Source organism: Pseudomyrmex gracilis, unplaced genomic scaffold (assembly GCF_002006095.1).
Source record: "Pseudomyrmex gracilis isolate BER0280 unplaced genomic scaffold, ASM200609v1 scaffold_8, whole genome shotgun sequence".
Lineage (NCBI taxonomy): Eukaryota > Metazoa > Arthropoda > Insecta > Hymenoptera > Formicidae > Pseudomyrmex > Pseudomyrmex gracilis.
In genome coordinates, this window is record NW_018020592.1 from 284,150 (window position 1) to 307,315 (window position 23,166).

The 23,166-nt window shown below is 44.3% G+C and overlaps 1 protein-coding gene across 2 annotated transcripts in view; it reads left to right on the top strand.

The window, feature by feature from the left end:
• LOC109860505 (semaphorin-2A) overlaps positions 1 to 23,166 on the top strand; it is a 289,634-nt gene that overhangs the window by 93,824 nt on the left and 172,644 nt on the right. For both annotated transcript variants that reach the window (XM_020439626.1, XM_020439633.1), the window contains one exon: positions 16,444 to 16,567. In XM_020439626.1, the coding sequence (XP_020295215.1) occupies positions 16,444 to 16,567 (124 nt within the window). The remainder of the gene's footprint in view (positions 1 to 16,443; positions 16,568 to 23,166) is intronic.

Below are 23,166 nucleotides of genomic sequence, written 5' to 3' on the forward strand. Positions count from 1 at the left end.
AAAGGAACTGTTGTGTTATCAACCAAGATGTCAGGCAGCAGATCATAGTTGATTGCGTTAATGTACTTTGCTGAACCTAGGATAATTGCTTGAGTCTTCTCTGTATTCAACATAAGCTTGCTCTCAGATATCCAAGAGATGATATTCTGTATGTCAAAGTTTATCTTGGCAATGCAATTAATTAGATCACGTGGTTCACAGTGCAGATATAGAAGCAGATCGTCAGCATAGAAATTATATTTACAATAAGTCAAGGTGCTACCGAAGTCCCTAAGATATAACACAAATAATAGGGGTCCGAGCACTGAGCCCTGCGGGACACCAGCACCAATGGAAGCCGGGGAAGACAGCCTAGAGTTTGTCGGATCACGAACCACCTGCGACCGACCAGTCATGTAGGACCTGATCCAATGCAGTGTGAGGCCCGAAAAATCACAGTTGGCTAGTTTATCAAGCAAAATAGAGCACTGCACCCGGTCAAATGCCTTCGAGAAATCAAAGAGAATAGAGACCGTGATCATTCTTTTGTCTATGGCCCATCTGATGTCATCAAGAACTCTGATGACGCTAGACTGAGTCGAATGGCCCTTCCTGTAGGCAAACTGATAAGGATCCCCAAGATCCCTTTCTTCTAAATAGGTTTGAATCTGTTCGCAGACTATTCTCTCAAGAGCCTTAGATATCGTAGAGAGCAGGGCGATTGGTCGATAGTGCTGAGGAGAAGATGGATTCCTAATTTTTGCGATGGGACACACCACCGACGTCTTCCAACAATCCGGAAAAATCCCATGAGATAAGGAGTGATTAAAAATGTGCTCGATGACTGGCATAATGTAGGGCAAGACAAGGTTAATGACTTTGATAGGAATACCGTCTAAACCGGTGGCATTTGATTTTACTCTGGAGAATACCCGGTGGATATCCTGTGGGCCGACATATTTCCAATGAAACTTCCGATCGTCGAAGATCTCTTGCGAAACGTCCACTGACACAGACTGCCCCGAAACACTCGAGCATCCAGCCACTTGCACGAAGTAATTGTTCAGTTCCTCGATAGAACTGGATAAGCGCCCACTCACATTCTTCGCTTTGATTAGCCCCAACCGACGCAGCTCAGACCACACAGTGCCCGAGTCTTTAGCGTTGGAGAACAGTGTAAGATAGTACTTGTTTTTGGCAGATCGCACCATGTTTTGCACATCATTTCTTAGTCTTTTAAAGACAGTATATAAATCTGTCCCACGATTTCTGCGCCATCTCCTACGAGCCCTGTCCCTTCTTTTCATCGCCTCTCTAATCTCCTCAGTCAACCAAGGCGCAGGGAAACTTCTAAATGTGCCGCATCGAAGTGGCGCATGCTTGTCCATGCAGTAAAGCACATTCCGATTTAAGATGGCAATCTTCTCGTCGAGTAACGGCGAAGACATCAGCACACTCCAGTCCATACGCTGTAGATCGCGGATAAATTCAGCCTCGTCAAAATCTCTGAAACTTCTGTAGGTAACCAATTTTTCCCGCAAACGTTCAGTACGGACGTTGTAAGTCACATAAATTAGATCGTGCGCAGATAAAAACGGCACCGCATGAAAAAGAGATAGATAGAGAGAGAGAGAGAGAGAGAAACAACACGAAAGAAAGCGAGACTGGGATGTCGCTCGAACACGGACGTCACTCCTGTCACGTCCACGCTTAATTATGTTCAATGATTTTGAACAGCAGGCCTAAACGAATCTCAAACCTGATTTTCACTGCTCAACGTGTTTTTCTCCGCGGCTCGACTGTTCCTCATCTTATTCTCGTCCCTTTAAATCTCTCTGGTGTCAACTCGCTAATCTTCATCGCGCGCAAAATTTCCACGTAGAGATTATATTTTGCTACAATATTTCAATCTAGGTACGCGCGTGTTACATACGCGCAAAGAAAAATACAATAATTTGTAACAATTGTTACGAGCAACGATTCAAGAGCAACCACAATGATCGCCGTGTACCGGAGAGAGTAAACAGACAATTTTTCGGAAGCATTGTTGCAAATGACTCCATTCATTGCGTGAATACTATCGGGGAGGGGGCATGCATAATTCATCATATAGGTAAAATCGGGCTAAAATGCAACGCTGAATGGAGATTCAACGAAGCTTGGCTCGTCGGGAAAATGCGCGGCGGCGGCGACGCTTCAGTTGACAGAGCGGGAGTTACGATGATGCATGACGCGCGTACAAAACTAAAAACCTCGAATTAAACCTCGAATGATAAGTTCACGCACAGACTGCGGTTTTACATATACATATATTGTACGTATTTCACGAGAGATCTTTCGGCGATGACAGCGACTGAATATCGTAAGTGTACCAGACACACGCGAATGTTTTATGAAAATTCAAGACCCGACCACCGTCCGCCGTCGACGGGAGTTTCGTTGAATTTTCTTCGAGCGATGTTCCCGTGGTTTTGGACTCGCATATAAAGAATATTGAATTTCTATGACAGAGCGCGCACATGGTACCAAGATATACCGAGAAAAATTACATGTCTAAAGTATTTTATATCGATATATCTGTGTACTTTTGCCAAAAAAAATTAAAAAATATCAATTAAACGAAGAATAAATTGTAAAGAGTAAATATAAAATTTTAGGAATAGTTTCTCTCGCGAAGTTTCACTCTGGAAATGATTTATTTAGTTATCTAAACATTAAAAAACGCAAAAATGATATCATTAGCATATAAATTATAGAAAAATACAAAAGTATTATAAAGTATACAAAATATAAAAACAAAATAGAGGTGATGGAACAGAAAAAAAAACATACGCTTATATAGAAAAAAAAGAACAGAGAAGAAATAAAGCGAAGACATTGATTCGAAGAAACAAAAAGTGAGACATTGAAATTATATTTTGTGCGATAGAGATGATGCGACATGAGTTTAGAGATTCGCAATCTTCGAATAGTCGCCTAAAATGCGTACATGCACGAAGAAATATAGAGGGAATATTTTCTCGTTCACCACGTCATGCGGTCGGAATACAATTAATCCGACGGAACTTACTTTCGCGTTGGCGACGCAGGAAAATCGGGAACGAGATTTCGGCTGCTAACCGCGCGTCGTATTTTATTGGGCTCGCGGTTTTATGTCGCGACCGCAGCATCCCGGTGTTTCGTCTATCACGCCCTCGCGCATGGTTTTGCGGCATCGAATTATTAACCGCAGTCGTGATGATTGCCGTTTGTTTTGTACGGCTTGGAGATCGGCCGGGTGTATCGTGGTTACGATGAAATTGCGGAGAGAACAGAATAAAAATTTCAATACGGTCGCGCGAGTAGACGCGAGCGAGACCGTCGAAGTTGTAATTGAAGGGGGTTAAAGTTTCGCGATTCCTTCATGACTAAGTAGATCGGTTCAATAAAGGATAGTGATAAACGAGCTCGGATGGTGTTGAAAGGAGCGTTAGATAAATTGAACTCGCGGTTTTTTTTTTTTGTAGGATATCCTCGGAAACGTAGCTGTTAGAAAAGCACATACGGCACACGTATGTACGTGACGCTTTGATAAAATAACCGTTAAACCGTTCCTTATTAAGTTCCTCGTTACGTTAAAAGTTTCAAAGATACCCGGCTCGCTAAATCCGTTACTATACACGAAGCGCCGTGGCTGGAGATAATTCTTTTTTCTTTCTCCGCAAGCGGCGTAAAGTACGACGATCCGTAAGAAGAGCGTACAGCAGCGCGATGGGCTGCGAATTAGCTGCTTAAACCACACCGGGGGCTCTTCCTCTCATCCGGCTCTCTGAATTTAATTACAATTAATAATCTCTCGCCTCTCTCTCTCTCTCTCTCTCTCTCTCGGCGTCGTAGGAACGATTCCGAGGTGATACCTTGGGAACCCGCGTACGGCGCCGGATTACTTTACGCTCCGCTGGGACTTCAGAAGCGTGTCTAAGCGGGACGGCCGCTCTTTCTGCTCGCCGCGTCCCCGGATTCTGATTAGCAACGCCGCGCTATCGCTTGAAGACTTTTTCTCGGGAGAGCCGTGAAACGGATGGCCTTACCGCGTGTAACGACACGATTACAATCTCGGTCGTGATTGCGGCGAGAATTACGTAGTTTTCTCTCTGTCTGTCTCTCTCCTTTTAAAGCACGTGTTGCAGATCTGAATATTACTAGGATATTTCGGTATGTATTAGAAGCGACGTGATAAATCGCTCTATCCTCTCCGGAAATTGCTGTATATATACGCTCCCGCGGAATCTTTGCTCCGCAGCAAAATCCGTGGCGTTCGGTAATTATCGGCGGGATCAAATCTAATTACTCTCATCCGCTTCGGTTATGTAATACGTTTCTGCGACGCATTTATCGATGATAGGGAGGAAGGGAGGAACGATTACGTCTCTCCCGTACCAATACGATCGTACCGATGCATTTTGCAGCGCGCATAATGCCGCGCGCACCTACAAACGCGTCAACATAAAGCCGTGTGATTTCGCAATATCACTTTACGCGGATACATATCGATGGCGAGATGCCGCGTAAAGCGCACGATGACGCTCGCGTCGGGATTCCACCGCCTAATGAGAAGTTACGAGTGCTCTCTGTGAGGAAGGGAATTGAATCGGGCAGCGTGAGCGATCAACGAGCATAGCATTGCAACGGCATTCATCGCAGACTGATCGTGATCCCGAAGGTACGCCAATAAACACCTGCAATGTAGTAACCTTCGATTTGCACGAAGGCGGATCGGCCTTGTCGCAATCATTGAACTCGTGGCGGCGCTTGAGCCTAATCCGATCTGTACGCGGCGCGTGTATTTCAATTATTCTGAATCACACGCACATGTACGCGCCGCACACGTAGAAAAGAGTAAATGCGCACTTTTTATTGCGTTACACACTGTATACTCGCGATAATGCTCGCGACTGCCTTTCTCTCTATTTCTTTCTTTTTCCGTCTATGCGCGAGTTGACGATCCACCTATATACATATATAATATACATATATACATGTATACACATATGTACACCTACAAGTATGTACGTTCCATCTGCCAGCATCTCTCGCGTTTCTCTTCCGCGGAAATAAGACGAGATTGCGATTCGAGGAATCTCATATAGCCACGTGACTGACAATAAGGACCCGGGGACTCGTTGATTCTGAACTCAATACATGCGCCGTTATAAGCATCGTCGCGATATGCGACGCGCGGGGATATTCTCATTAAGGGACCTGTATACGTCGAGCAATGTAATCACATTTATTGCGCGTTTACTGCGAAAATTACACACACACACACACACATACACACGCGCGCGCGCGAGAGAGAGAAAGAGAAAGAGAGACCTGGACTCTATCTTTTTCTCTATCTCTCGGAAAATGGTCGCAATACACTTTTGCGATTTCTTTTCAAATTATACCGCCGAGCGATGGCGAGAAGCAGAAAACGGGAATTTATCTCGTTTCTTGTCCTCGAGACAGCGTCCGCTTTACGTTTTGCCAGAGGAAGAAAACGCTGACTCGCTTTCTCTCTTTTACGTTTCGCATGTAGCATGCTTGCTCTATTCGCAAGCACTGTGTAGCGCACAGTTCGTCTCTCGCGCGCGCGCGCGCGCGCAATTTTACGCCCATTACAATTTAACACGCTCGTCGTCGCGGCCGGGCACGTGCACCGATGTACAAGTGCACGACCGTCGGTTTTATAGCGACACCGGGCATTAAACGTTGCTACATGCACCGACGGGGCATCGTAACTTCAACTTGGACATATCCGCAACAATGCGCTCGTGCGCTCATGATAAATTGCACGGAGATAAAAGACGCGCGCGCGCGCTTGTCTGTTGAAAAAAACATTTTCTTTTTAATATTTTAGAAAAAGAAAAAGAAAAAGAAAACGTTTGTGAAGAACAACCTTTTTTCGTGTTTGCGCGAACGTGAGAGACTAATAAAAGTATCAGACGTTGGTTTAATCGTTAATACACGGGAGCTGAATATGTAATATTAAGTGGGCGCTCGAGAGTAAGAGGAAAACGAAGTCGCAATTATACTTATCTTTGCAACTAATTATGCGAGCGAGGATACTTATCGCGAATGAGATTACGCATATTAAATAAGCGCATGCCGTTTCACTCTCTTTGAAATTTCACGGCAGACGAGAAACTTTATCTCATTTCTCTTATTCTCTCATCTCTCTCTCTCTCTCTCTCTCTCTTCTACGACTTGGATGCCGTCGTTCCGGGTGTGCTGTTAGCGATTACGCGGTAGTATAACGGGGTGACTGCTGCTTTTTCCGTACTGGCAGTAATATAACGATTAATTACGTTTACCTAGACGAGACGGAGAGAAACGAGGAAGAATCCATTAATGCGCGCGCCGTGTCTGCTATCAGAAAATGTTGAAAGATTAAGTGCGCGCTATATATGCGATTTAGAAACTTTTCCCGGGCGTCGTAGTTTTCTTCGCGTGTTTCTTCTTCTCTCTCGCGCGATATCGTATCGTATAAAACGATAATAAGCAGAGATCAAGAAAAGAATTTAATTACTGACGGATGTTGAGAAGGGAGAGAAAAGAAGGTGATAAATCTTCTCGCGCACATGATAATATAACGTATACTCGGAGTGTATGTATTACGTATATTGCAACGAAAAAGAATATGCCGCGTTATGTACGTTTCTGTAAGGAGTAAATTGATAGATTGCGCCGCGCCAATGACTGGGCTCTCTCCTCTCCACATAAACAAGACGTTAGCCGCGCCAACAGCTGGATAATGGCGTTCCATCTGTATCGACCGCAGTCGTCGTATATCCGCGCGAGTCAAAAAGAAATCCCCACGAGGGTGATGAGAGAAGGTTAATGCGAAAATAACAAATCGGGGGATGAATCATACTCGAGCTTGACTACTGCCCTTGGGCACGTGAGGGAGAGGACGATGAGAGGTAGGAGTCAGGGTATTTTTTCGAGAGGCGTTCCACTCGTGTTACGAATTCTGTCTAAATTGCTTTTTCTCGGAGAGAATGCAATATATCTCTTAATAATATTACTTATTCAAAATAATTTGCCGGGTCAGAACGCGCGAGCGAAATAATTCCGCGCGACGGAAAACAACAACGCGCGGTCTCAACCACAATCTATGTATTCTACAACAAGTTCTTGATTTCTATTTCGAGTTGATAAAGTTCGTGCGATTTACATCGATGCGTTCAGTATTAAAAAAAAAAAAAAAAAAAAAAGATGACATCGAGACAGATATGAAAGCGAGTCAAGCACAAATATGCCAACTGCTCCGCGATTATCGCCGGCAGATATAAAAGAAGCCCGTTTGACGGCGTCGCGGAGACGCGCAATGAATTTCGTACACGAGATATCGCTTTTATCAGTCAATCGACAGAACATCTCGTTCGCCGCGAAACGCCGGCAAACAGGAACGAACGCCCTATTACGAACGGGCGCCCTCCGTTATGCAGACCGCGTTTTACCGCATCATTAACGAATTATACGAGACAACGATAAAGGCGAAATAAACTCGGTTGTATAAAGAGATTTATGATATTCGCGATACGGAAGAGAGATAACACATACGTGTGGAAGACGACTGACTTTTCATTGTATTATTATTATTATAGTTCGGACGCGTCACCGATAAGTTTACGGCCTCTGTTGACTGCGCGCTCTCGTCTGACTTGCTTCCGCAATAGTGACGCCGCGAGAGACGTAAACGTCGCTTTCGCTTCTTTCGCGAAGCTGTTATCGCGTTTAAGATTGCGAGGAATTCGCGGTTTCTTCTCATATCAGGGAAGACGCGCCGAAGACGCCGTTGCAGCGACACGCTTGATGGCGGACGATGATTTATTGGCCCGTGCCTCGTCAGCCGAGATATTCCATTTTCTTGTTCCTTCGCGGAGGAGGAAATCTGCGAGCTACTTTTGCTATCGAACGAAGTGACCGTAATTTTTCATGGCCATTTCGACGATCTTTTCATTGCACTCGCTCTTCTATATATGTAAGATATTAGATCCACTATCTAACCGTATTTTCTCGTTTTTCATGTTGTATGATATCGCGTTTTTTTTTCTTTTTTTTATATTCATTCAGAGAAATATTTTTCGACGAAACGCGCGAGGTGATGCGGCGAAGAAAAGTTACACTCTATATAAAACATATAGTCACTATGTGTACGTGAGAAAATGCGTGTCAACAAATTTACATCACTTTTGGGAATCGAATTTTGTATAATTATAACTTTATTTTTATGCAAAAATCACGCGTCTCTTCATCGCGCGTTCCATGCATAAAATTTGCACAGAGAGCGAGTTGTGGTTGTAATTACACGCACTTGTAATTGCGAACACGCGGCCGGGCGCGCAATAACAAATTTTGTTTTATTTTTTTTCCCATATAGCGGCGAGGCGATCGCTTGAAAAACTCGTTTTCAAGAAACACGAACGGGACTCTTTGAGAGCTCTCTATACCGGAACGTAACAAAGGACAAATGTATCGGTCGGGGAGTACGAGTGTACGCTTTAATATTTTTAAAGTATCTCGAATCCCGTGGCAGAGGATTTTCTTTTTCACTAACGAAGCGGCATCACAGAGCGATAAGTCGAAAAGCGGAAATAAGATGCTCCGACGAAGAAAGCCTCGTCGAGGATCGGCACGAAGAAAAGAACGAGGAAAGTGATAGAAGTTGGCGGGAGGGAGGGTGGGAGGGAAAGGGGCATCGAGGGACGGAAACAAAGAGAGGTTTATACGGAGCAAATTAATCGGATTAATTTACGGTCTAATGGTGCATTGGCTAATACAAATGCGTTGCACAATGATAGGATTCCATCTCCTTTATCTACAGCTTCTTTTTTTACCGCGTTCTCTCCATTGTTCTCGCTTCGAGAAGTTTCGATCTTCTCTGTAACGATTTAATTAGGAATCTTATCGTATAAAATAGGTTTGCCATTTCTGTGACGATTGTGCGATTGATGTAAAATTCTTATTATTTATGCATACGAATAATTGCTTGCAAGCAACGCGCGGTAAAGATATCGAACTTTTTCGCGAAGAGATGTTTCGAGATTTAGCAACGCAGAGCTTGCTATTATCGAGCATGAAAATGGTGTGAAGAAATAACGAACGTGAACAAAATAATTCATTTATGCTTAACGACCTTCTGACAAGTTGATAAATAACGCAGGAAGATTAATCAACCATCTCTCCTACCAATCTTCATTTGGAATAATTATAAATGCAAGAAGAGTAATGTTTGCCGCGCCAGTCGTCAAATTCAATTCATATTTTATTACTTTCCGTATGCTACAAGAGAAGTCTGATCGCGCGCCGTGCTATATGTTATCAAAGCTCTTTCAAAATAAATCTTGTAGAGCGCAATGTGACCTTCGCGTTTTGCGGGATGACTGTTGCGCGCGCGCATTTAAAATGAACGTTCATTCCTTATCGTTTAATACCCTTTTATTTTGCGCGTCGTATAACGCGCACAAGGGCTACTATTTCGGGATCAGCGGCGCGGCCGCGCTAGAAGAAGAATAGCCAATAATACTTTTTCATTAAGCCGCGAGCTAGGATTACCGCGTCTATTGAGACCGGGCACCGAAGCAATCAAATTATATTCCCAATACAATCAGCTTTGGAAAAAAGAAAAGAGAGAAAGAGAGAAGAATCGGTTGCGTACGGAGGCGAGAAGGGACCGGATACAAAACACAGGCAAAAAGGATACGATATATGACAGTTAAATCCGTCGAACTCGCAATATACCGTCGTGATCCTTGAATGGCGATAACTCGGCGTTTTTGACACTGTAGAAGAATTATATGTATATTTTTTGTGGTACGCACTCTTCTTTTTTTTTTTTTTAAATCTTTTCTTCGTTAATTTAACAATTTATATACATATACATGTATATATGTATATATACATGTATATATATTCTCGTTTATGTTGTGATCCTGCGTTTCTCGTGATCAAGCGAGAGAAACCGGAGATATCTATCGCTTTGTTTTTTTATCCGCGGGTTAATCTGTGTTTACGCACATTCGTCTCTCAATTTCACCCATTAGCAAAAGAATGTGCAATTAAGGCTCGCCACGTGGTTGTAAATAAATTCCACTTCTTCCGCACTCTTTTCTATTCGCTCGGTTATTTTTTGCGCCGTTGACCGCGTAGTAATTCTCCAGTAGAACTGGAAGAATTGGAACCGTAATTATTTTTCTTTCCGCGATATACACTAGAATTTCTCCGTTCAAACCAGCTCTCGGCAAAAAGACGCGCAGTGTCGGTTTATCTCCGCTTCTGCCGCATGTTTCTTCTTGTTCGCCGCGAAACGAGAGACGGAAGAAGAGTGAAGGGCCCATCGAAAGGAAAATAGTGGAAAACACGTGGTATAATACGTGCCAGTAGCAATACGTGCGTAATGACCGAGATAAATAGCGCTGCTAGAAGTCGGGAAGATTAATTGTTTAAATTGTGAATTTATTTTCGCCACACACACACAGACACACGGGATATACAGAAATTCCATTTCGGCGATATGCGCGCATCGCGGTTATTTCGTATGTTTGATCGAGGAGAGCAACTTTTACTCGCGAAAGGTAGAGCAGGTGTTCCGAGACAAATGGCCTCCGAACGAAATTTCTCGCAGTGAAAATTAACAACCCGTCAGTGCGAAACTAAATGTTTCGTACGGGAACTGTGCGCGAAACTGCGCGATGATTCAGAACCTGGCTACGTGCTTGTCGATAACCGCATGATTTGTTCTTATCTTCGGCAAACCATTTCGTGATTTAACGGACAATTAATAATTTTCAGATCTAATTGTAGCAAATATATCGCGAGCGCATGCGCACACGCGTATGAAAAATCTCAAGAATAGTAATAATATTAATTAATAATATGTTAATAATATTAATAATTGTATAAAATAGATAGAATTGTATAAGAGAAAATTAATATGGCACAAAAAAAACTCGGATGTATTTTTGATAGAATATGTCGCAACGGTGTCTGCTTAACAGTTTAACATTATAGATGCTCGAAGCGTTGATTAAGTGTCGCTTTTGTCGAGCGATGAAAATTCATCCGCCGTCGCGACGTTATCGTCGTCGCTTGTCGAGCTGCAGAGAATTGTCGTAAAATCGCATCATCGAACCAGTAAGCGCGATGTGCCAAGTAATTCAGTTATCACGCAGTTGTTCGCCGTGCGGTACGCGCTCTGTCTCCTCTCTCTCTCACTCTCTCTTGCTCGTCGCCCCTTTTGCGTTGCGCTCTGTGCGCTACCTCCCTTTCCGCTTGGTTCTCTTTGGCGCACTCCTAGCGACGCGTGTACTTGCCCATTATAGCTAAAAGCGTAGCACACTCGATTATCACGTCGTCGTGGGTGGCTTAAAACCGGGAACGTTACAGACCTTTGACAGCGTTAAGAGCCCCGTCGGTGGTTTTAAGCGCGGCTGAAATACCCACGATCGTGGCGAAAATGGCGGAACGCGTAACCATAGGCACGCCGGAATAATTGCCGAAGAAAACGAAGGAAGAGTGCACCACGGCCGGGAAGGATTATTGGTATTGATCTGAACTTTCGCGGCGATTGTGTTGGCGGAGAGTGCGGGACGAAACTCGAGTGCGCGCGGGGCAGATTGAGTTACGAAATTCGCGAACAAAACGAGAAAAAGGCGGGAAATGTGAGTAAATATTGCAGGGATTTTTGCGCGAACATTTTTGCAGTCTCTCACGGGCGGAAATTAAAAAAGTTCGAGCGCGAAGAGCGGATAAAGCGAGTGCTCGTGAATGAACTAAGGTTCACAAAAGCGCGTAGAACTGTGACACTGGAAATATTGGCGACTACTTTAACTGTAGTGATTCCCCCGGCGTGACGTCAAGTTCCGCTAATAAATTTTTACATGAATTTTCCAATATAAGCAAAATTAAAATGTGCCATAAATAATAATAATAAATAAATCCGAGAGAGAGAGAGAGAGAGAGAGAGAGAGAGAGAGAGAGAGAGAGAAATGCGCGTCTCTCGAACACTGCGCACCTATTTGTATTATTCGATAAGATTGTTTGTAGAGAAAGGAAGTTTTTAATCACGTCCGTTCTTTAAATAAGATCAAACAGAAAGATCTGCCCCTTTCGAAACGTTTCTCACACTCCCGATTCATTAGTGAAAAAGCCAGCCCGCCCCAAATCGAACGGAAGACGCAACCCTCCAACTGGGGACGGCAAATTGTATAACGATGCCGTATCCTCTTTTGAGTTACGACAAAGTTTTTGTTTACGTAAATCGCAAGACCTTATGCTGATCTTTTTTAATAATCGCAATATCACAGAGAGGTAAAATTGCATTAAAGAAAGAAAAGGTTAAAATAAGAAAATAAAAATGAAAATAATATTCACTCCTGGAAGAGTACCAAGAAGAGAGTTTTGTATAAAAATAAAGAGACTGCTCTTGTATATATTTTATTTATTTTACCGTGTGATATAAACAAAGATTTATTTTATTTACACACTTGAGCAGAACACGGATCGATGCAAATGTGTTTATAAGAACGCAGAGGTCTTCAACCTCTCGCGCAGTTTCTTCATTTGTTATCGACTACTTCATCACGAACTACGGAGGTTGTTACATCGGGCGTGACGAGATGGCTTTTAGAAACTTCAAAGGGTTTCGAGCGAAGACCGCCCATTCGCCGTCTCGCTTCGTTGTGATAAACGTACACGATCACAGTTCGAAACCATCGAACTACCGGGTGTCTGGCCGATTGTCCGCGTCTCTGAGTGAAATTGTCGGTAGGTGGAATGTCTTAGTCAACCATCGGCTACTCGTGAGCCTTCACAAAGGCCCCTTCGCCGTCGTGTCTGTCCGCAGACGGCGGATAGCGGTGATCGGGTGTTCCCGCCGTAGTTTCCAACGTAATCGTGCTAACGAGCTCGGGAGCCGCCTTTTCTCTTCCTCCTCCGTTTTCCACGAAATAAAAGATCTCTCGAGGAGAAGCTTCGTCGTTCGAAGACACGCCAGCACCGGTGATCGCGAGGCGTTGCACATAGCCCCGCTTCGCGGAGGGGGATACCTCTCTCTGTGATTCCGTTAATGGGACCTGCGTGTTCTTAGAACAAAGCTGATCATTCCCCGTCGACGAACGCTTCAAGCGATTGAATGCGAACGATAGAAACAGTAGCTTCAAATCGGGATCGATTGAAACATCCGCTTATAGGTTAACTATGTCTGTGTAGATAATACGCGCGTATAAATAAATATAAATATATGTTTATAAATATATATTTATAAACATATGTCATTTTCTATAAATATATGTAGGAAAGACAGTTTCGCACGCTATCGCAATATATACGGAGTGGCTCGGAAAAATGGAACGTGGCAAAACCGGCCACTGGTCTTGTTTGGCACTTTTAGACATAAAGGTCTCCCTTTTGACCGTCCTAAAATCTAGATTATAAATATTGATCCTGGAGCGCGTACTTCAGTCTTGAGTGCGCTCTCGAGGACTCTCTCTCTCTTGTCCGGTATTTCTATATACCGAGTCGAGTCGAGGGGGATTCTTCGTGGCAAAATTGAAATCGGAGAGGTTCCTCGTGCCCACTCGAGCAGAAAGAAGAATCAGAGTCGTACGAGCAAATTAAAAACTTGGACTATCTGGTTTCACCAAGTCAAACGATCTCTACGCGTAGACCTCACTCTCTTCCCCGAGCATCCCCCGCGCACGAGGGTTGCGTTTAATAACACGTACATACACCGGAGACGAGTACCGAGAGATTCAACCAACTGTTGAATCGTATATACATATATAGCGCGTATACATTTAATAATAAAAAAAAAAAAAAACTTGGACAAAAAGTAAACATACGAAAGTTTCATGAAGTGCGGACGCGGATCTTTTAGTATGCAATATTCCGCAGATTTGAATATTATTAGACCTTTTCTGGGATATCGGAAAGTACTCAAGAGAAGAGGAAAGTGAAGATGACGAAGGGCGTTGTGGGAGTTTGCTAATACCAAGGTCGAAGGAGCCAGGCTTAGCCGAAGACCGCCGTCGGGTTTTAGGCTTTTCGTCCCCCTGGCGCGTCTTCGTGGCCTCTAAACCGGTTTAACCGAGCTCTCGTTAACTTCGTTACCGCTAATGCCTGTTGCAATGTGGCTAAGTGGCCATTGCTGCTCTCGGCGTTCTGTGCCTCGAGGCTTCCGATCCTTCTCCAATTACTTTACTACCGTCGAAGTCGCGATTTCATTAATCAATTAACACGAGTTACAAATTTATCAGCGGGACCGTCTGTCGGCGTAATAATGAGATATATTGTACTCAAGGAGAAGAAAAAAACGTCTTTCCGTGACAAACTGTCTCGTCGTGTTTAAAAAACTTTATAATCGCGATCTTATTAATCTTTTTTTTACGTACAATCAATTTTATATATATATATATATATACGAGCAAGTTTTTTGTTTTGCAATTTATCTTCCTTCCCCTAACGACAGATTCTAATAATATTGTGATTGCTTATCGTGTCAGGTAATTCACGAACGTATAAACGTTCAGCATAAAGCGAAGCCTAAGGGATCGCTCGTAGAAATCGTTTTCCGATAGAGTTAGTGACACGCTTTCTCTCTTTCTCTCTCTCTCTCTCTTTCTCTCTTACCTCTGTGTGTGCATAACACAGAGTACTCAAACATAACGCTCGTCGATAAGTCTCGCAGGCCGTATAAGCGGCCAAAGGAATGTCCAGTTACGTGTACTACCTACTATCGGAATCGTTAAAGCAAGAGACGGGTACAGCTGAGTCCGGGGGTGGCTTTGAGGGCACCGCGCAAATTACAGATCCAAGGACGAGCGTCCTAGAAATGCCGCCTTTGCGTAAAGCCGAACTGATTGAGTGAGACGTTTTAGTATGCCATGAGTGCATCGCTGCTCGAAAGCATACTCAAGACCTGAGAAACCGAGAACGTCGTTGAGAGAGTCGCAAGAGGAGAAAGGGGCGAGGGGAGGAGAAGAAAGGGGGAGGGGATAGAATACCGGTGGGAAATTCTGAAGATGGTACTTCGATTTTCTCTTCATTTGATCCCCTTTACCGTCTCGTTGTACGAACAGATGCATTATAATTAAGAGTAAATTTACCGTCGTTGCGCGCGCTTTAATCTTCGTATTTTATCACTTTGCCGTTTCGCGCGCATATCGAATATGCCGAGCGTTACGCAACTCGCACAGAGTCGTTTTACTTATTGCAAGATATATTATCGTACAAGAATCATTAACTTGATTATAACATTTGTATCCATGCGCATTTATATATATAGTTGCAAATGATAATTTCAGTAACTTTTAGCGCGCGAAAGTAAGTTCGCACCGCACATCATTACCGCCTTCATACAACTTTCTAACTTGGTGCAGTCCGTTTGGATGTCTAGCAATGAAAAAAGGGGGAGGCGTTCGGAAGGCGTGCAGATATTGCGCGCGGTAATGTCGTATACATAGTCGCGCTCGAGGTGCGAAACTTTTGATTTACGACGTACCCGACCGACCAATACCGCTGCAGCGACACAGTAGAAAAGTTTCCTGGAGACCAAGAACGCTCTATTAGTACCATTCGTTATTTTGTTTCCTCTCTCGGTTGTGTGTGCGCGCGCGCGCGCGCGAGCACTCGCGTACAAGAAAAGCGCTGCGGGGGAAGCTCCCATCCGCAGTTTCTCCGCGCCAGAAAAGGAGGGGGAGAGAATCTCCTGGAAGGATATCCGCCGGCGGTTCCAAGAGACTCGGATAGTTTTTCGTCCCGGAAAACTGGTTATTGATACTGCAGCGCGAACTTCTCCCGGAACTTTCCTGCCCCGACGTTGGAGAGCGTTTCGCCCCCGGTGCTTTTCGAGCACGGGTGATAAAAACATATTTGCCCCCGAGCCCGATGTTAACAACCTTTGCCGTCGTAACCGTAACGTTTGTCATTACTGCTCGCCGTGCCACATACACCGGAAAACTCGCTCGCTCGCTCGCTTCGATGAAACTTACGATACGTATACACACGATCGGCTCGCAAGAACGTCGCGATTTATCAAGCGTTCTCTTAATTGCTCGTTCCGCGTCCGGTATTTCACGGCGAATCTTGGCGAGTCGCCATCGGCCATCGATTCGCTTTCCTCTTAGGCGCGCACGTCGGTATATATTTAAAATCCTGTTAATCGGCGCGCGAGCTCTTCGTATTTTAAGACGCGTCTGTTGCGACGCGTCAGTTTCTCGGCTGAGAGAACTCGCAATCTTCGGAGAGAGATTCGGAGAGCTTTCATCTTCGTGAAAAAGAGACTTTGTATGTGATATGAAATTTTAAATAATTAAAATTAATGAAGAACGCTCGTTTAACAATCATTACGGGATAATACGCGATAATTACATCGCTTATGCATCCGCGCGTCTGTTCAAACGCGCTGTTAATGGTTTTATTTTTATATTTTTGTTGCAGGATCTAAGTGCTAACGGAATGGATACGTCAAGAAATCGAGTTAGAAGAATGGTCGGGCTGTTTTGGTTTGCTTTCTTTTTCGCAGAAGCCATGGCCGCGGGTACTCTGGAGAAACTGCACGAAGGTGAGTAATTGCTTAATTCGCCGATCTTCGTTGAGATCTCTCTCTCTCTCTTTCTCTCAATTTCTAAATAAACATTTCCTTCTTGCGACTTCATTTTTCGGGTCGAAGAGAATCGCACAAGTTCGTGCGATTACAGCGTCACAAGAATCTCTTATACATCTACTTCTTCTTGAAAATTGCGAGTATATATATATATATATCTGTACACAGCGAAAAACGTTACTTCGCCGCTCTCTACGCCACTGACAGCGCGTGGGGAAATGTCTGATGATAAATTTCTATTTAATGTATTGGATATATTTTACCTTTGAGCAGATTCGTTATAGCGTAATAAACGAAAGAGGGGAAATGACCGGTTTTTCGCGATTATATATTTTATAGCGAACGTATTAAGCTTTTCTGATAAATGATCGGTATTTATTAACGCTCGATGCGGCTTAGAATAGAGATGGAAAAAGATGTGAATTAATTATGACGGAATTAAACGAAACGGTCCGCGGGCATTATGCGGCATTGTGATAGATAAAGACTCCGACTGAAGTTGATGAATATTTATGATTTTAATGCGCGATTTTAATGCGAAATATGTATTATCATTAAGATTCTAAATTAAATATAAAGCGAGATGTACATTATTTACATATATTTATATATATATATATATATATATATGTACGCGCGCGTAAAGAAATAATCAAAATTCATTAACAAACACACATTGCAGCACACATTATTTGGTAAAAAAACGCGTCAGGAATTACTTTAACGCGATGTTTTTGAGTAACGCGCCGTTGCCGGCATTACAGCGGGCAAGAATGCGAGAGAAATGAGCGACTCGCCGTCGTTGAGTGATTCTGATGCCGGTATTCTATCGATCGCCTGAATTTCCTGCCTCGCAACACACGAGCGAGCGGAGAGTTTGTAGAAACTGGGAGATAAACGTCTATCTCGCGCTGCCTGGTCCGAGAACGGGCAAACTGGTGCCGTGGCGAGGCGGACGATGAAGGCGGCGGATAGAAGTGAAAACGAGAGAGGAGAAACGGACTCCGGAATATATTGGAGGCAGATAGGAGAGACGGAAGAGTCCGAGAACAAACGGGATGGAGAAGGGAGAAGAGGCGAGGTGGGAAAAACACAGCGAGGCGGAGCGGAAGAGAAACGGCGAAAGAGAGAACGCGGAATGGAGTGGCACGAAAGAGCCAGTTGCGAGCGGAAGGTCCGTTAGAAAGCTACTTTAAGGCATATTCATAATGTAGCCACTTGTCTTTGTTGCTCTCCGTGCCCTCTTCGCGCTCGCATTCGGGCTCGTTATTCGGATTTCGCACCGCGAGCGAAAATGCGAGGAAGAGAGAATATAACACCGACAACGATAGCGGCAACTGCGGAGATATCGTGAGAGAAAGAGACAGCGCGTGATTTAGTCGTAAATTCGATCTGCATAACTAGGTGTGAGTCATGAATAAAGTCATTCGTATTTCGGTATTAATCACGCTTCGCCACACAAAGCCGACTGCGCGCGCGCGCGCGCGCTCTCGTTTTCCGTCTCTCGGATGCTGCGCCATCGTTTTAACGAGCTATCGGAAATTCCGATCTTTCAGCCCCGCGTGCAGTGCGGCTGCGCTTGGACGCGTTTAATTACGTTTACCCAACTCGCGAAAATGCTCGCGCGACATAATAATGATTCACTCGACAGCTTAATCGCGCGCGCTCTCTTTCTCTCTCTTTCTCTTTATTACATCCAATGCAACAGGATTTGTCTCCTTCAGTGGTGTTTTTTGTCTTTTTTGCGCACGTTCGCGCACACATCTAGAATATTCCCGGCGACGTTTTTATCTTCTTTTTGTTCCTTCCATTATAAGTTGTTGGATCGCAAATATAAAAAATGCAAAGTTGATCGGAAAAATGCCTTGGTCCTCATGTTACAAGCGAGTAAGCGAGCGGACTAAAGTGATTCTACGTAGTCTTTTCTAGAGAATTATCTATCGCGGTTACAGTAGAGATAAAGTACCTACGTCTTCCGGCCGATAGATCCTCTCTCCGGCCGATAGATCTTCCCTTTCCCTCCTCTTTACTTTCCTGCTCACGAGCGCAACGAGTTACCTATCTTTTCTCATCTTGCGTTCATGCATTTGTCTCTCTCTCTCTCTCTCTCTCCCTCTCTCTCTCTCTCTCTCTCTCTCTCTCTCTCTCTCTCTCTTTCTATTTGCTCTCTTGTGAGAGGCCGATAGATCTTCCCTTTCCCTCCTCTTTACTTTCCTGCTCACGAGCGCAACGAGTTACCTATCTTTTCTCATCTTGCGTTCATGCATTTGTCTCTCTCTCTCTCTCTCTCCCTCTCTCTCTCTCTCTCTCTCTCTCTCTCTCTCTCTCTCTCTCTTTCTATTTGCTCTCTTGTGAGAGACCGCGAGTAAACCGCGTTGCAACTTCCGACTGAATAAGCATCATCTCACTTCCGCTTCCGATGATGTAGCCTTTGATGTAATACGCCACACTGTTCCTTCTCTGCTCTACATATCCTCCTCGTCGTGTCTTCGTACATCTGTCCTCTCTCCGCTGACCGTTGGCCTCGTCATTGTGCTGTGATATCATTGATCCGTTTTCTACATCCTCCTCGCTTTTTCAATAACACACGTTTTACGGTTGAAATTTTATTCGGAAAAACACACAAGTCCGAAAACAAAGTACATAGATATTGAATTTCTATTGAGTTTGTGCAATTTGGTTTTTTTTTCCGAAAAATTACGTACAAATGAACATAATACAAATGTCCGATTGTGTACATCGACCGTGTAGAGAAGTTGCAATAATCAATTGCGTTATCAGATCGCCAATTATTGGAGAATCAAATCCCATTTTTCATAACAGAGAAAGAGAGATAAATACGCCTTCTCTCCTTCCCCGCGTACAATGCGGATATTATTCGACTAGAAGAGAAGTGAGGAATGACTATAATTATATACGCGACAAAGCGAGGAGCTAGACATTACGATTCATCACAAATGACATTCAATCTTTCTCTTTCTTTCTCTCTCTCTCTCTCTCTCTTTCTCTCTTTGTCGCGCGAGATAAGGCCGCGGTGCTTTTTTGCTTGCGCGAAATACAAGCGCGCGTCCGGCCGCAGCTTTGTTCTTCTTTCGCGCGCGTTTCGCGGATTCGCCGATCCCGCTTCCGGCTTCCGGTGAGTTTCCGCATGGCGTTCCGTGAAAAATTGCATTCATCCGTCGACAGCGCGCAACGGCGCCTCCTCCTGATGACGTGAGACGCGACGGAATCTCTCGGAGAGTTTCGTGGAATCTCTGACAACGTAGTGTACCAATCTTTTTACTTCTCTCTCTTTTTCCATCGATCTTTCGTATATACATACACACAGACACATTTTTCGCGTCGATCCTATCCTTATCATCTTTTCTCGTTGATCTGTCTCTCGTTTTCTCTCGTTCTTCTTCTCTCGCCTGTGTGTGTCGTTTCGCTCTTTTTGCCCACCGGGGGCTGTGTTTCCCCTCTTCGGACCAGATCACATCCATCATCCGAAGCAACCAAATCTCGGCATTTGTTGAGGTCTTCATTCTCCGGCTCCATGGCCGCAGTAGCTCCTTTCAACGTCGATGAAGGTGGGATCGCTGCTGACAGGTCCGGCGTTTCATCGTTGTACATCCTCACGTCGGCACTCAATTTCGTCTTATTTGCGATAGTAGTCCGCATTCTATCGCTTCCAAAAACGGTGCTTGTGCGGTTTTTTGTACGTAAAAATACACTTGTGTACACGACGTGGGATGACGTTTCGCTACCGTGAAATCTCGTGACAACGAAAAAAAACGTCGAAACGTAAAATGGCACGAGCTGTATATTTGTTATTTTGCGATATCGCCAATCGATACATCGCACTGGCCGTATCAATGAATTTGTTATAACGAAAACTCGATGTTTTCTCCCTTCTATTTGCGATTCAAAACTGTCAGCTGTTTTTGTGCGGAAAATAATTGCAATTTTCTGGTTAACGTAACGAGGGCAAGAGTTTATTATATCGGAAGTTTTTTATATCGAAAAAAAAACTTGTTTTCCGATTTAATTGCATTGATGAGAGTTTTTTTTTCCACGTCGTTACGCTACTGATTAGAAACTCGCGCTTGTGTCGGTAAGCCAAATCGCGTCTCTCAATTGCCTTGTTACACCCCGAGCTATTCCGGACACCTCAAGTCCACAGATTAGATCAGGCCGGAGGTAGCGGATTCGAACTGAATCTTGTGTTACGAAAGTCTGTTCGATTATCATGGTCCACGGAACTCAAAGCAACTTGGCACCTTTGTAATGTTCGGCGATTGCTCACGATACGTTATTAAAGGAAGTTCAATTACATACTTATCTCAATAGCGCGCTTATTATTCGATTATTAACTCGATAACAGATACGTCAGGAGTTAACTGGCAACTAAACAAATAACAGCTGGACGATTAAAATTTATAACTTATTAAAAGAATATACAATTTATAAAAGAATCTCTCTCACGGTATCACGCATATTGATCTTAGTGGCAGTTACTGAGAAAAAGTTAATTAATGCCGAAGTGTTTGCAAGAAATAGACGTAATAGGAATATTTCGATAATGGATTTATTTAAAAAGGATGGAAATGAAGGTATCGCCGATAACGTTCTTTACTAATGTTATTAACGTATTAAATTCGTCTCAGAAACGTGTGTCAGTTATAATAATCGAATTATAATAATAGAAAGTGGGTTAAAGCGTGAAAATATTGACTTTAACTTTTGTACTGTATCTGGCGTATATTCTCGAAGTAGAGGCGAAGAGAAAATCGATGCGCGCGCGCGCGCGAACAAGTTGCAAGCTCGCCGCTAGCGCAAGCGAGCGATCCTTTAACGATCGATTATACAACAGCAGGTCAACGTGCCAGCGACGTTACGTGCCCCCGCGCGCGTTTTGCGCCATCGTTTTCCACGTGACGCGACGCAACGGGTCATCGGCATAATGAAGAAACTTGGCGCGAGGAAAGTAGTCGCCTCGGCGCGAAGAAAGAAGCGCGACGAGAAAGATTTCGGACAAACTTTTCAGAGTCGCCGCATGACGACGCGGTACACGTCTTTCTCTCCCTTCTCTTCTCCACTCCTCTTCCGCGTAATACAGGCCAGTAAGATCGAGAAAAATAACGGACGAGGAGGATGGCGAAAAGTTTGAAAATTCGTTGAAGCGACGCCAGGATCGGCGTAGGAGGACAAAGAGAACACGGAATGGCGGCCGAGGCACGTTTATCTTGCAGTTCTTGCGGCCCTCGCGCGCGCTCACCCCTTATGGCCCCCGTATCCTTCTCGCTCTCGACCCCGTCGCAGCTACCGTTTGTTCTTTTGATTCTTTCCAGTCACTTCACCGCCATTGCCATTGCCCTGCCCGGCGTTGGCTTCCAAAGTAACCCCCGGGATCCTTGTGGAAAAGTTTGGTTATTTAATTTCCTACTGCGGTTCGCCAGCTCTCTTTCTCTTTCTCTCTGTCTCTTTCTCGTTTTTCCTTTTTTTTTTTTTTATATCTCCCAGGACTTCTCGTTCTCACTATTCACTCTCCACGTCCCTCTCACTTTGCCGTCACTCATCCTACGAGGCCATTCACTCTTCTCCGCCGTCGAGGGAACGACCGTTATTTCTTGTCGAGATCTTTATTGTTCGTAGTGCCGGGATAACTTTACTCCGGGAAAAAAAGATTTGTCGCGTGCGATCTCCGCGCGCGCGATGGACAGATACAGTGTCTCGTTCCACCGAACATATTTCCTACACATGACTATGTAAATTTCTTTCCTTTTATCCGGCAGTTGAATATCTCGGTCTTTTATTTTTTTTCGACTGGCGATCGGCGAAAAGATTATATACTATTTTTTTCTTTCGTTCTATCTCCGCGCGGGAACAACGCGCGAGTAGTATAAGAAATTCAGTTAGAAAAATCTCTCGTGTAGATCGGACAGCGTTAATATCCAGTTATTCCTGAGTTTTTTTTTTTCGGACGACCGTGTAGAGCGTCATCTTTTCCCGTCACCGTTATCCGATTTTTATTCGACCCGCTGTACAAACCCTGAACCTCGATCTCTCGATTGTGCCGTTGCAAGCGTCGCGTTATCCAAACGAATCTTTTCGAGTAAGGGTCCGCCCGGAGCGTAGCATTCCCGGATATTCGCCATATACAACGGCTCTCCATAGTTCGTTCGCGACAGCAACTGTGATCCCCAACAGCGTGTGCGAGCGTGTATATATGTGAGTAACACGCGCGCGTGGATATAGAAGCGCCGGCGTATAATTCAGTTTTACCCTGAAACGACTCATTTATATGCGTTCGTTTGATTGAATCTCTCTCCCGCATGGCACCAACACTCTCTCGCTCCCTCTCTCCCTCCCCCTGTCTCTCTCTTCTTTCTCTTTTGTTCGCGTCCCCCTTTACCGCGAATCTCTCTCAATCCTCTCCCATACACCGTCTCCCACCCCGATGGTCGCCTCTTTTCGCTACATGCGTTTTCTTCTCTCTCTCTCTCTCTCTCTCTCTCTCTCTCTCTCTCTCTCTCTCTCTCTCTCTCTCTCTCTCCTCTCTCTTTCTCTCTCTTCAC